The 15,298-nt window shown below is 37.4% G+C and overlaps 3 protein-coding genes across 3 annotated transcripts in view; 1 reads left to right on the plus strand and 2 right to left on the minus strand.

Annotated features, from left to right (window-relative positions):
• Window positions 1-15,298, plus strand: part of LOC134651187 (caskin-2) — a 435,866-nt gene that overhangs the window by 64,604 nt on the left and 355,964 nt on the right. The gene's annotated exons all lie outside the window — the stretch shown is intronic.
• On the minus strand, window positions 1,307-8,238 carry LOC134650771 (proton-coupled amino acid transporter-like protein pathetic). Its single transcript, XM_063505705.1, has 9 exons — window positions 8,221-8,238; window positions 7,452-7,630; window positions 6,849-6,993; window positions 6,081-6,211; window positions 5,606-5,832; window positions 5,024-5,224; window positions 3,241-3,404; window positions 2,677-2,910; window positions 1,307-1,504 (listed from the first exon to the last, which is right to left on the minus strand). Exons 1-9 carry the CDS (start codon window positions 8,236-8,238, stop codon window positions 1,307-1,309), a joined length of 1,497 nt encoding a protein of 498 aa, XP_063361775.1.
• LOC134650733 (proton-coupled amino acid transporter-like protein pathetic) lies at window positions 8,840-13,263 on the minus strand. Its single transcript, XM_063505664.1, has 8 exons — window positions 13,094-13,263; window positions 12,514-12,658; window positions 11,797-11,927; window positions 11,102-11,328; window positions 10,610-10,810; window positions 10,170-10,275; window positions 9,728-9,944; window positions 8,840-9,045 (listed from the first exon to the last, which is right to left on the minus strand). Exons 2-8 carry the CDS (start codon window positions 12,535-12,537, stop codon window positions 8,848-8,850), a joined length of 1,104 nt encoding a protein of 367 aa, XP_063361734.1. The 5' UTR covers window positions 12,538-12,658; window positions 13,094-13,263; the 3' UTR covers window positions 8,840-8,847.

Genomic DNA, 15,298 nt, shown 5'->3' on the forward strand with positions numbered 1-15,298 from the left:
ATTGAATTTCTGTGTTGTATTTGTGAGTAAAAATATAAGTAGATAATAATTTGCTAGTTTAGTTATCTAGCTTTCAAAATCACACAACAACTCAATTACTGTTAAAGGCAAAACTGTAATGCGTGTTGCTCAAACGGAACTCCATATTTTGATTTTTGGATACTTTTAGTGTCGATTTGTAGAGAATTACAGCAAATAAAAAATATTATGCCGTGAAGAGCCGGTACACGGCTTCTTCGTGAATAAATTTACGTATAATTTAATGCAGTTATTAAACATTTCTTGAACAAATTGATTGTACAAAGTGAGCTCTAAATCGAAAACGTCATATACCGTCCCCTTAATAACTCTAGCTAAAGATTTCAGCAGTAATGAAACGAGTCGACGACAAACGGCAGGCCTTCGCGACGTTTGTTTTACGTCTCTTTAATTAAAGGAACCTTTCCTTCGTCCATTCCCATTGATCGAGCAAGAGTCGAGTCCAGGTCCACTCGTGATCTAGAGATCTATGTACAAGAAACTAATCAGTCTAATCACAGTACTTGAAGACTGCACATAGTGGACATAAAACAAAAATTTGAGGCAAGGATATTTAACCTTTAATATGTGCGAGGTGGTCATAAATCGCGGGTACAAACCTCGGTTGTGCTGTAAGAGCAAAAAATCGTTCTAGAAGAAAATACAAAAGGATGATTTAAATTCGGTCAGGTCAAGACATTCATCATATCAGTAATCATACACATACAAGAGAGTAAATCTTTCTTCAATGTGATTCCGTTTAAAGTACCTAATATGAAATATTTTCAAGGTAATTAGCTAATTACATGGGTACAAGGAAATCACCGTAATAAAAGAGAAAAATGAGTGACATGTATTCTGAGTAAAATCAGTTTCAATTTTAACGTGTTGCACTCTTGTTGACTTTGCGTATCCAAAGATCACACGAATGCTAGTTTGCCTAAGCATTGCCTAAGCTTGTAAGCAGTTGGAATCACACTCTTGCTAATGTGAAATGGCCTACGTCACTTACAGCTTCTAATACATTTGGACAGAAAGGTAAAGAATTCAGTCGCCGTTAGGCTCACTAAATTAAATTCTAAATTGTGAGCTTGGAAAGTGCAGCTACTACCGACATTTCTTCGTATTCGCTTTGCGTAATTGAGAGCCAGAGTTTATTTAAAAAATCCATCGGACTTCCTATGATGGTCATTGATCAGGGTGTCTTTTTCAAATCCAAAGCGACTTTTTGATCTCACCTCGTGGAGTCAATTGACACATAAGGTTTTTTTTAAATCTAGAAGCATTTTTAAGCCTCGCTATTCAATAAGTTCCCGAGGTTGCAGTAGCCTCCCATTAGACACAGGAACATGCCGAAAGCGAAAACTATGAAGAACTTCCAGAGCCGCCACTTGCGCCAGCCCAGGCCTGGCTCGTGCCACTTGACTGCGATCTCGATGGTCGCTGGGAACATGAAGGCCGAAAAACCGACGCCGAAGGAACCGATCTGGAAAACGATACTCATTTTATTAATTCATTAAGCCTCATGTCCAGGGGCATTCTAGAAAAGTGTCGGGTCCGTGATGCTTTTTTCTAACACTTCCGATAAAGCTAAGCAAATTCAACGTTATTTATAATATAGACATGTGCAGGTAATAAAGGTATCTGTCAGACGCGGTACGTCCCCGATAAAGTAGACCTTTTTCTGGAATACTTCTCCAGAATTTTATATGTACAAATCCAAAGTAGTTTATAAACACATTTTTGATACAGGCATATCTATGTAAATAAATAAATAAGAAGACTTGGAGCGTTATTAAAAAAATCCAATAATTTCTTTCGTCAAAAATATCGTCTTCTGTGAACTAGAAAAATACCGCTCTACTTTATTACCAATTGCCCGAAATTAATAAAAGCATAATAAAAACCATTACTGACACCCAAATCCTCGTGCCACTTACCTTACCTGTCAGCTCGTACGACGGGAACTGCGAGCCCATCAGCGAGATGCAGAACTAGCCCAGCTGGAAAAGAGGGATAACTAAATTGTAAATTTACTCTAGTCCCGAAATTCCAAACACAAAACAGCTACCACAAAACTTATAGCTTCATGCTGCGGCGTGCTCTTAGTGATGTAGGTATACAGATGTAGTGCATAAATTGTTTTCCATCGTATTTTCTCGGAAACGTTCGTATATGTCATGCTACGTCAGTCAACCTCAGTACTGTTTGTACCGAGACTGACTGATATAGCAAGACTCGTTCGTACGTTTTCGTGAATATACGATGGAAAACAATTATGCACTACATTTGGACATAGACTTTATCCTTCTTTTCCAGCATCGACTATGTGACAAAGAGTTATTGATTGTTACAATATTGTAATATTGACCTCAGTTGGTCTTTGAATAGACGAAATTGAATTGATACTATCAATAGATCTTCGCTCATGGTAAAATATTAAAAAAAAATTTGTAGTCTGTCAAGCGAACCGATTCAGAAAACAAAACAAGTACATTCTAATAATATCTGCCATTATGCGCGCAAAGAAGACGCGGATATCGATAAATATGTCAAATTAATTAAGCTATTTATAAACGAATTCCAATAAAATGCATCCTTTCGCATAAAGTAAAACACAATAATAAGTATTTATAAGTGAGCACAAGAAATACTAACAAATCCCATAAAGGCGTTGATATTCGGAAATGCGATGGCGAGCAAGATGAGCGCAATCACAAATATAGCTCTGTACACCCGCTCGATACACCAATACTTGTCCGGGTTGTGTTTCACCTTGATGTAGTACCACACCAGGTTGATGGGGACCCAAAAGTTGAGCGCAAATGTTACATAGAGAACTAGAGCCAAACTGGATTTCAATATGATCGGGTAGCTGAAAAATACGGAAGCCTAATTGAGAAATCCGAAAGTTTAAGTACTTAGCAGTAGGTATTACCAAGATCTATATGCTGTAAAAGAGTGTAGGAGATGTGGGTCAAACACCTTTATAGTATAAGTTTTGATTATGCGGCCAGTGGACATCATGAGTATATGGACGGAATTTAAAGCCTAATTTTTTCTGCTCCTTAAAAGTCGTATAATAAAAGTCTTAGAAAAATGTATCCAAATCTTAAAGTTACGTAACTTTTGTAATGTCGTCAGAATGAATGCCGGTTTTTCCTAACATTTTTGATCCGTGTTCCTTAATGATCAGGCGGGCGAAGAAAGAGGAGTACCTACACAAATTTTGTAACTTTTAAAACTACTTATTGCAAGAACAAAGGTTAAAATTACGTACATTTCCCAAGGGAAATTCATGGTGATAGGAGTACGGGCTTCCTCACCATAACCCCAATAGCCGAAAAATCCAATTGTCCCTACGATGCTAATAACCGCTGTCATCCCTGGAAGAAAAATAGTAATATTATTCATTTACACGAGCTACCAATATGCAGCTGGCTGGAACAATAACAGCCACATTGCTTCAACTTCAAATGCTTGATTAACAAGATTAAATAAATAAAATAAATAAATAAATAAATATTATAGGACATTTTTACACAAATTGACAAATTGATTGATTGAAATTGGGGCTTACCCCACAGTAAGCTCAAGAAGGCTTGTGTTGTGGGTACTCAGACAACGATATACAAATACTTAAATACATAGAAAACAACCATGACTCAGGAACAAATATCTGTGCTCATCACACAAATAAATGCCCTTACTGGGATTCGAACCCAGGACCGCGGCTTCACAGGCAGGGTCACTACCCACTAGGCCAGACCGGTCGTCAAGATTGGTATGTTTATTGTATGATAGTCTGATGAAAGTGATGAATGATGATAGAGACTGAAGCAGTACGGATATGATGGTCGTTCTTGTCTACGTGACAGCGTGATAAAACGGTGTCCGTCACTTTCTTTCCCACGGTGTTAAACAGTGACAGTTATTTTATCACGTGGATAAAGATGGATAAAGCTATCCATAATAGGCTGGCTGGTCTTTGGTTGGACTAGTTAGTATTGTGTTGATGATGAGTGAAAAGTACAATCTGCAACAAGTCCTCAGGCAAAGCTATTATTACAACAATCTCAAATGAGTAGGTAGATTCTTAAGGCTTATTATTAACCGGGCAACTAAAATATTAAACAGGAACTTTCATTGGGCATATAATAATATAATTTGGCTGTGCTTTAATATTTTAGCGCCAAAAAAATATACATGTATTAGCTAGCCAAAAAATGTATTAGCCTCAAATATAAGCATCATATTATTAAAAAAAACTGGCAGCAAAATCAAGCCACCCAAAAAATGTATAGGGAACTTAAACTGATAGGTTGGCGTCTAAAATAATAAATTGGCAACTAATATTGTAAAGCGATCATAAAATTTAGTTGTCATCTAGTTGTTCACACCTAAGTAATCAACTAATCATAATTGAGCTTATCGTTTCAGCTAGGTAGTATTTTAACACGAAAGCAGTTAAATTTAATGAATATTGGACACTTTTTACACAAAAAACCCCAAATTAATTTACCAATACGCAATACTTAAAGTCGAAATTTCTAATCATGAAACGCCTAATGGCTATTATACCACTAGATCTTTAAATTTTTAATTACTAATTTCAATAGTTACCACTGTATTCTGCTAGAGTCAACAGATAGGTGCGACGACGAGCGAAGCGAGGAGGAGCGTGTTAGGTTGACCGTGTAAAAACCAAACAAAATATTTTAAAAGAACTTCATTTTTGAATTAATAGATAGCCGTTTTCTTTTTAAAATGTGCTTCATAAATGGTCTCCAATATATTAATTCAGTTGCCAAATAAATACTTGGTACCTGCCTAAAAATATTCAAATGCTGTAACGGCTTTAAAATACAGCTCATATTGATATATTTTAAGACTCCTTTTTTGTTGCCAAACTATTAATTTTAGTAGCCATTTCTATTTTTTTAAACTACCCAAAATCGATTAATTAGTTGACCGGTTAAATACGTGCCGATTCTTAATTTCTTACCCGTGCATATCACCAAAGGGAATTTCTTCGGTTCCTTCATATGGTTCTCGATCGGAAGCGACATGCCTATGCCTTCCATGCTGAATATACAAACTCCTAGAAACTCAAAGAAGCCCTGTGCGTCCTTGATAAGTGGGAACTCTGTAGGGGACTTGGTGGCAGCTTTCGATCCATAGTATATCGTGGAGAACGCCAAAAGTACTGTTGGAATGATAAATGTGTCAAATCAATTATATCCAAGTCAACATTCTAATTAGACAAAGACATTGATTCTAATTTTTGTCCGTCCGGGCGTGTGTGTTGTGCATCATTTTGTGCTTTATTAAGCAGAGGAGATGCACTGAGGTACAAAAGTGCATGTTGCGGAAAGTCCAAAAGGTTGAAAGAGTTATATGAAATTTCATAAAACGTCACAGGAAATAAGAAAAACTTTCATTATGGAAAGAAAAATTTCGATTCCAATACAAAAATATGAGAAGTTTCCGAAATTACTCCATGTGGGAATTTCGCAAGTTTGGAAACTTTACGACAGTACATTGAGGAGACTAAGAAGATAATTGTGCCAGTCGGTGAAGGACTTACTCAATAATATGTTCGCCACGATAGAAAATGGCGCCAAGTACTTCAAACTCAAGATCATGGCGATGAGAATACAGGGTATGAGCATGCAGGCAGTGTAAATACGTATGCTGGCTTCTCCTACGACCTGAGCTTCTTCTAGAATTTGCTTGATAGTACGAGCAATGATGACCGAGTACACACTACAAGTGCCGAAGATGTTTATACAGAGGGTTGCGTCAACCATGTACCTAGAAAGAGAAGCCAATTAAGGCTACATTGTAAACGCATTTCCCCACCTTAAAATAAAGGCATTAACTTAACCGCCGCCATAACTGTAGAACCGTAATGGCTGTACAGAACACGCAGCTTTTCTACTCGTAATCACTGATTACTGAGATCATTTTTTTTAAATAGTAGGTATTAATATAAACTTTAATTTAGAACAATGATACATCACTTCCATATAATAGGTACCTATATTAGTTATATTAGTTACCTGAAGATGTGGCCATATTTCTTTAGTTTTGGGAATGGGCCCGTCTTCAGCGAAGCCTCGGCGAGTTCAGGAAACGTGAGACTTGGCATCTGTAGCCGTCCGTACATGAGCTGTGCTGATGACACCAGGATCTAGCGAAAATTATTTCGTCTTGAAGTGAAATATTCCTAGGGGCCTTGAATTTCGCAAATCTCCCGACGTCGGCGTCAACTCTTGAGAGCTGCTAGGCGCAACGGTGGCGCAATTGCGTAGCGACACTAGTTTCCATAGCGCTGGCGCTGACTAGCTCAAAAAACGCACGTGTGGGGTCTCTCTTAGACGTTATAGCGTCGAGAGTCCACAAATCTGCAACTTTATGTACGCAACTAAGTCTCGTTGTACAATTTAATAATGTGTAAATATCGTGAAAGTTTAAATCAGTGATTTTTAATGTGTCAGTAATACAGAGATTTTAAAATAACACAAGCTTTCGAAGGTTCTCTTATGTTCTCCGGCTAAAGCATCTTATCCTTCTACCTTGCCTTTGTTTACAGGTGAGGACTTCATTAAGTTTTACAGTTTCAAAAACCGGTTATGATTAAAAAAAACCCTTATTAAATTTACAATCATCAACAACAATTTTTATTATTATCTAATAGTTTTTTCTGTTGCTTTCAGGTAATGCAGCAGGCTGCCGCTCCCTGCAACACAATAGCTTGCGTAGCGTATTCCCAACGAATGCGTAGGGCAAGCATTATATATTATCCGCACGCATTAAACATTACTTACATACTTGCTGTGTAGAAGCATCATTCCGGCCAAGACGTTGATCAGCAGCCCAGTGAACAGACCGCACTTCTTGTAGGCCGCGTGGATGCCGACCACGCCGCCGCCCAGGCATGTCTTTATCAGGTTGCCCACCGCTTCGATGAAACTGAAACATTGGTCACCTTCTCCAATAACGGATTTTAAATGGAGAATATTGTAACCTGTCTGCTAGGTTGCACGATGAATCAACCTACCACTCAAGTCAGGATCAATTCCTAAAATGTTTCCACAAATCGTTAATAACTTTGAAGATTTGGACTCAGTCACACCTGACTCTGGCTTAACTGCCTCTCTGGCTTATAAGTCTCTCTGATTGTTCTACATTATGCATGGCTTACGATTAAACAATAAATGGAGAATATCATAGAATGTCTAAAATTTCTTCAATATCCGTGTTCAATTCATTCGAAATATCGCGACCAATAAAATATCCGAAATCAGTCCTAATAAAAATTGGTCATCCCCGCAACACCTAAGAATTCACCTGTGTTATTTCAATATGTTTTTGTAACCAAAAACTTGATTTTACTGCTTCGGAGTTAACATTAAAAAGTTGATATTTACTTGGTGGTTTTTATAGGGCCCGCTTGAAGCCTGGCAGCGGCATAGTCATAGTTTCTAGCGTCTTCTCCTGTCGCTTTGATCACAAAGTCGGGACGCGCAGAACGAGCTGCAGCACTTGCAACAGTTGCAGCAGGCGTTCTTGCCTCCACCGAATCGTTTGTGGGCTTGCTTGGATCTGCCTGAAGCCAATATACTTAGTGACTAGTTTTTTAAAGTTTTTTTTTTGAAAATTACTTATCGTTTTACTTGGGTTTAAAAAAAATCGCAAATAGTGAAAGACTAAGTAGGGCTAGAGAAGAAATACCCCATCGAAATTGCCAGCTCAAAGTCGTAAAACCACGTACGTAGTACTAGTAGTACTACAAATTTATTCTAGGTTAAAACGTTGTCTGCTACTGTTTCGATAAACAAAACATAAAATCAGTGGTGCGTGATTAATTGATCATATGATATATATTATGAAAATATCTGTAAACAAATTCACAAATAGAAATATGTGTAACTGTAAACAAATTCAGTTGTGATTCCACTTACCATTTACAATACTTTCCATTCAATAAACGACCTCAAAAACTACAGGTTAATATGTAAATCACATAGTGTTTATTTTATTATATGTAATACTCGTTATTTTTTATAATTTTACAAAATATTCTACAATAATGTGAAGATAGATAAAGATGATATTGATGTTTTGATCGATTGACACTATTGAATTTGACAATGACAGTTATCATAATTCACTGTAATGACTTCTAGTATTTTTTACCAAAAAAGCTGTTACCATTATCAAACCTGGGCCCAGTGTCCTATATATGTATTATACAAATATTATACTACTCTTTGGCCCAATGTTATATATTCTCTTTGGGTACAAAGATCTTATTGCTTTCATGCGGTACTGTGGGAAACCGGGGTACATATATGGGTACATAGGTATCTCATTTTATCCAAAACATCGATATAGACTCATATGTTGCACCGATATGACATCATCGCCAAACGAATTATTTAAACATTATTGTACCAAGATATAATATTTTACCAATGGCGGACATAATGCCTTAAAGCATTCTCTACCAATCAACCATGGGGCCCAACATAAACGTGTAGTTAGTGCAGGATTGTAGACATCGAGATGAAATATGAAACACAAATCAAATTATTGTAAAATTGTAAACAATAAAACATTGATTTATTCATAGACTTACAAACATAAAAATAAATATATAATGTATTGCAGATCATTTATCCTTAAGCACATTAGAGAGGTATATCATTTTAAAATCCAAAGGAGTTATTGATTTGACCTGATGTGTTGATGTGTGTATTTAATTTGTATGATTAATCGCAAAGGCTATTTCTATCGATTTTTTTCTGTCTACGACTTTTCAATCTACTCTTTGGAAGTAACCAAGCTCTTGACATTGGAATACGTTCCCAAAATACACAAGAACACGCCGAAACCGAACACGGCGCCGAATTTGTACAGCCGCCATTTGCAGGCGCCCAAACCTGGGTCGTTCCATTTGACAGCCAGCTCGATGAACGACGGGAACAAGAAGCCCATGAGCGAGATGCAAAATGAGCCCAACTGAAAAAGAAATTAGTCTAGAGTATTAGAAGTTAGTCAAAGGACTGTCCCATTTCAAACATAGACAGAGAGAATCATACTATCTTTGTCTTACACTAGTACTAATAGCACCCAAAAGAAAAGGATGGTTATAGTTTTTTTTTGTTCCTATTTACTGCCAAATTAGTTTGACATTATATGCTGTTAGAGTCTGTTCGGAAAGAATTGTCGTGGAATGTATTGATTCGTGGAACATACATTCCACGACTCTTCCTTTCCGCACAGACTCTATTCGAAAGATTTTATCGACGAACTAAATAGATACCATAAAACGCATAGTCGGATCACGCTTCTCATGGCAAGTGCTACGTCAAGTAGCGGTTACGTATGCGTTCTCAGTGCTCACTTGCCAAGTTTGTGCAAAGTTAGCGTGGTCAGAGTTTAGCGCAGTGCAGCGTCATCTTAACTGTGATCTTATTCCTCTCTTACTGGAAGAGACGATAAAATCTTAATACTATATTATCCTACAAAATCAAATCTAGGCACGGTAATACCAGTATGACCGTCGATATAGCGATAGTATCGGAATTTGAACAATCAAAATAAAGTTCAGGATAACCCATTGCTGTTCTCCGTAAAATCCAGCCATCGTTTATTTGCATTAAACAAGCGTGTATGTATATACATATGAATGAATACTAACGAATCCCATGAAAGCGTTGATATTCGGGAACGCGATGGCGAGCAGAATAAGCCCAATCACAATGAGAGCTCTATAAATCCGCTCCACACACCAAAACTTGTCCGGGTTGTGTCTGACTTTAATGTAATACCACACCAGGTTGAAGGGAGCCCAGAAGTTGAGAGCGAATGTAACGTATACGACCAAGGCCAAACTGCTTCGTAGAATGATAGGGAAACTGTAAAAGTAACAGTAAAGCAATTTTTAGTCTCTCGCGTAGTCAACTAGTGCAATACTCCAGTTTCTTTCTTATCTAAAAATATTTCTGAAAGTTCAAAACCATATAAGTATGCCATAAGGCTACGAAAAAGGTACAGTGAAATGTTCTTTAGCTCTCATATGGTCAAAGAATTGAGAACTAAAAACTATGGAAGAACAATAATACCTAGTTGAAATTACTCACATTGCCCAAGGAAAATTCATAGTGATAGGAGTAACGGAATCCTCGCCATAACCCCAATAGCCGAAAAATCCAATTGCTGCTACTATGCCAATCACCACCGACATGCCTAAAAGCGTTTACGTAAGGCATCAGATAATGTAACAGGGATAATATTAACAACATCTAGAACTAGAATATAGAAATAACAAAGTATGGTTACTCTATCCTTAGACTCTATAGTAGATATACTATGATAACATACCTAATATATAAACACAACGAGCAACGAGTAGGGGTTCGTCATTAGTTGATAAATTCATTGCTGCACAGAGAAAAGTGTACCTACTCGACCATAACACGTTGAAAAGAAAAAAATATTGCTAAAAACGTGCTTTTTTATGTAATAGCTTAGCATAAATGCAGCATTGGAGTTGGATACCAAAAAGTGGTTAGTATCTTACCCATGCACAGTACTCTAGGGAATTTCTTCGGTTCCCTCATATGGTTCTCGATTGGAAGCACTACGCCCATCCCTTCCATACTGAATACGCAAACTCCTAGAAACCCGAAGAAGCCCTCTGCGTCCTTGATAAGAGGAAACTCTGCAGGGGACTTGGTGGCAGCTTTAGATCCGTAGTATATCGTGGAGAACGCCACAATCACTGTTGGATGATAAAATTATTTACAATTTGCGTTAGAGCTGGTTGCACCAGTTAATCAAATAAAACACAAGGATGAGTGAGTTCAACTGAATTTTGCATGTTAAATTTGATACAGACTAAATGTTTGAATTTTTTGCCGAAAATCTGAAAAGATCTCCAACTCATTTATCCAAAGCTACGCGGCGCCTTAACACGAGTTAATAATTCTCTTTCGTTTTCTAGCAGAAAGTGATGCACCGAGGGGACAATTATTGTAGTAGGTAGTGCTTTGTTAGAATATGGGGGACTTACATAGTAATATATTTCCTACAATAGAAAATGGCGCCAAGTACTTCAAAGACAAAATCATTGCGATGAGAACTAATGGAATGATCATGCAGGCAATGTAGATACGTATGCTTTCCTCTCCTACTAGATACGCATTTTCCAGTATTTGTTTTATAGTTCGAGCTATTATCACTGAGTACACACAGCAAGAGCCAAAGAGGTTTATGCAGATAGTTGCGTCTACCAAATACCTGGAACAGAGAAGTAAATCTCACATAGTTTTACCCTTAGCTTAGTCTTTAGAATGATTTATACACTTTTGTTTGAAGGAATTGCGAGAGCAGATTATGAAAACATGATCAACTTAGCTGCTTCTGTTGCTGCATGACAACCTATAACACAAAGTACAGCATAATACGATTTTTTACACACTTTATATAACTCATTTCAATACTATACTTTTAACTAAGTAGTTACATCGTTTTGATATTCTTTTAATTCTTACTTACTGCCGAAGGAGGATTATGGTTTCCGTGCATACATATGTACCTATGTATTTATGTATGGATACATTTCTTTGGCACGCCCTACTTACAGTCTACACCCCGTTATACATTTTAACGTATGAGCTGTCATTGAATTACTTTCAGGTTTCTTTAGGACAATGGGCCGTATATAAAAATCCAAATTTAATGGCGGATTGATTTTATATTTGTTACCTGAAGATGTGGGCACGTTTAGTCAGTTTAGGGAATGGGCCAGTTTTTAAGACCGCCTCAGCGAGATCAGGATACGAGAGACTTGACATGTGTAGCCGTCCGTACATGATTTGTGCCGAATCCACAAGAATCTGGCAAAATTAAAAATAGGGTTTGTAGTGAAGTAGGTAATCTTAGACGTCAAATCGATTAACCAAAGTTTCCGGAAAATGGCGAAGAAAGAGAGCCAAATGTGCTGAACTGGCCATGTCCGATCGAACATTAAGTTGCTCATGGTGCTAAAAATCGGAATTGATGGCGAAACTTCGTACGTGAGAAACTGATGCCCTAATTCAGCGGTCGGCAACAGGCGGCCCGCGGGCCGCATGCGGCCCTCGAACCTCCCTAGCTATTTTGTTTGTATGTAATATTAACAAACGACAATGTCTGCTAAAGTCACAAATATTACCGAAGTGCGGCCCGGGTCAAATTCGTTAACTACTATGTGACCCTTGGCTGCTAAAAGGTTGCCGACTGCTGCCCTAATTGATCACGTCAAGACTCAAGACCCTCGAACTTTTGGGATCCGAAGCAAGGAAGAGGAATATCACCGCTCGACAAATTTAATGTAGACAATCAAAGAGCTTGGAAAAGAGTTGAAAGACTAAACTAGGAGTGCCTAGTAACAATTTTTCTGTTATTTTGTGAATAAACTAATGAGATAGGTAACTTACTTACATATTTGCTGTGTATGAGCATCATCCCAGCCAAGATATTGATAACGAACGCAGATATCAGACCACACTTTTTGTAAGCCGCGTGTATACCGACCGAGCCGCCTCCAAGGCAAGTTTTGATCAGGTTGCCCACCGTTTCGAGAATACTGAAACGAATTTTAATTATTTATTTCTTGCCGTAGTTTCAAATAAGATCAATACTCATTATAACTTATTATAGACCACTGACAAACAACCTGAAAATTTAATATTCCCATAAATCTCATAGAAAGTTCGAGTCTCAAACGATTCTCGCCCATCGGAGAACAGTTGGAGGCTCGAAAACATTTTGCTTCCGGAATTTTTGGGCAATATAATGATAATGATTACTTAATATATGTATTTACATTTGCATATGCACTAAAACTATCCTAATCAGTCAATTGCGTCGAAGTGCCTTTTAAAGACGAAGCAGGCAGAGAACTAAGTTGCATTGCAGTAAGTTCAATACTTAAATCTGATATTTGAACACATACAGTAACCTTAAAGTACTTCTTGCCAACGGCGGTAGTATTTTTTAACAGACATTCTAGTATATTTACTTAGTGGTCTTGATGGGCCCTGATGCAAGCCTCGCAGCGGCAAAGTCATAGTTTTTCGCTTCTGTTCCGGTGGCTTTGATCTCAAAGTCTGGGCGAGCGGGGCGGGTTGCAGCAGGCCTGTTTGCCTCTACCGAAACATTTGTTGGCTTTTTGGGATCTGCCTGAAAATATATTAATGTAATATAAGTAGGTATCGGTGGGTGGATAAGTACAGGCAGACCTCCATGACCTAGGCGTCAGCTGGCGTGAATCCACGCAGGACCAGGCAAAATGGCGTCCAAGACTCATTTTGTGTCATCGCGCCAACCAAGAAATTGGTAGAAATAATAAAGATTTTTGTCGTTTTAAGGAGCAAAACCAAAATATATTAATAAAGGACTAGGTATTACCACTACTACTACTAGAGAACAACCATTGGCTTCCATACCACATTCGATTTCCAATTTCAATAAAACAAAGCAAAAAACAAACATTACGTCGTAACAGAAAAGTAGAGTTTTAAGAGGAATTTCCTCCCGCGGACGCTCCGGCTGTGGAATGAGCTCCTTTCTTCAAAAAAGGAGTGTACAGGTTTTTAAAAAGGTCGGCAACGCGCATGTAACACCTCTGGAGTTGCAGGCGTCCATAGGCTACGGTGACTGCTTACCATCAGGCGGCCCGTATGCTTGTTTGCCACCGATGTGGTATAAAAAAAAAAAAGATGTATTCTTTGCAATAATGCTCTTAGAAAATACGTATTATAATCACAATGTTTTTAAATAAATTCGCAAACACAATAAGTTGTTATAACCCTTATAATTATTAATTACTCTTACCATGTAAGTACAATAATTTTAGTCCAATAAACTATCTTAAAAACTTTAGCTGTAGCTTAATATGAAAAACATGATTTGAATCAATTACTCGTAAATTTTGATAATTTCATTGCAGTGTTTACCAAGAATGTCAGGGTTGATCATAGAATTAGAATATGACAAGTCTGTGGGGTTGATGCAAAGAGTAGTATAATATATATATGAGATATATGGGTTGATGTATGACTTTGACATTGTTTCACACAACAATCAACATATAGGTACATGAGCAGCATGAGCATGACATATAGATACCATAGCTATAAAAACTTACTATTGTTGGTCAAACCAATTTGTCAATAAATAAGAACAAAAAAAACTATACTCATCCTTTTCTTTTGGGCGCTAGTACTAGTGTAAGAAAAATATAGTATGATTCTCTGAAATGAGACAATCCTTTGACAAACTATATCCTGCCAATGTGTATTTGTTGGCATGTTGGCAAGCAGGAAAGGTCCTTGTCGTTGGGAACTATTACTTTAAAATAAAAATCTCACAGTCGTTTGGCAATGCCATGAAAATTCTTGGATTATTACCTCAAGGCAAGTATTAATTTGAGTTTTTTTTACTGTGAGATCATTTCTCTCGTTATTTTACAAACGTATCACCGGCAAATGGCCTGCTGCTTTCCTCTTTCTGCAATACCTTAGTATTTATTTACAAAAGTGTTAGTGAGTGTTGGTGGTGATTGTGATTGTGAATGATGGCGTTAGATTTTCTAAGGATAATAGTTAATAACACGGTAAAAGATGAGGCAAGCGTTTTGTGCAACTGTGCCAAATTATCGTGAACTCGTCAAAACAAATATACATGGTAAATACTCCGTTTTCAATAGTTTTTATTATGTAAATGACATTCATTACTTATTAATGAAACTGAATTTGAATATCTAAATGACTGAGTTAAGTTATTCGCTAGATCAGTGCCAAATCGAGATGCACGTTGCAAGGAATGCCGTAAATAAGTTTACTCGTAGTTTCCCTTCTTTGAATAACTGGTAACGAGTCATTTAGAAAGGGCGTCGCTGTAAGATTGACTGATAATGCTGACTTAGGATCAAGATTCTAGGAGAGACTAGTAAATAATCAAGACTCATAACCGTCCACGTTGGCTTAATGACGCAGAACACTTTATTTTTGACTGTATCGGTTAGAAAATGACCAGTAAATGACGCCAACGGCTCTAGTTAGATCCAACTCCTCGTTTTGTAGCAAAACAATTCGAGAAATTTAGACAAGATTGGTAACGCACATTGAAAAGTCTGAGTCTAACAGTCCTAACAGAAGTTTGTTGGTTAATTTGTCTTATATTTCATAAAAATACGGTTCGAATCTCGACTCAATCATAAGTG

This window comes from Cydia amplana, chromosome 9, assembly GCF_948474715.1.
Source record: "Cydia amplana chromosome 9, ilCydAmpl1.1, whole genome shotgun sequence".
Lineage (NCBI taxonomy): Eukaryota > Metazoa > Arthropoda > Insecta > Lepidoptera > Tortricidae > Cydia > Cydia amplana.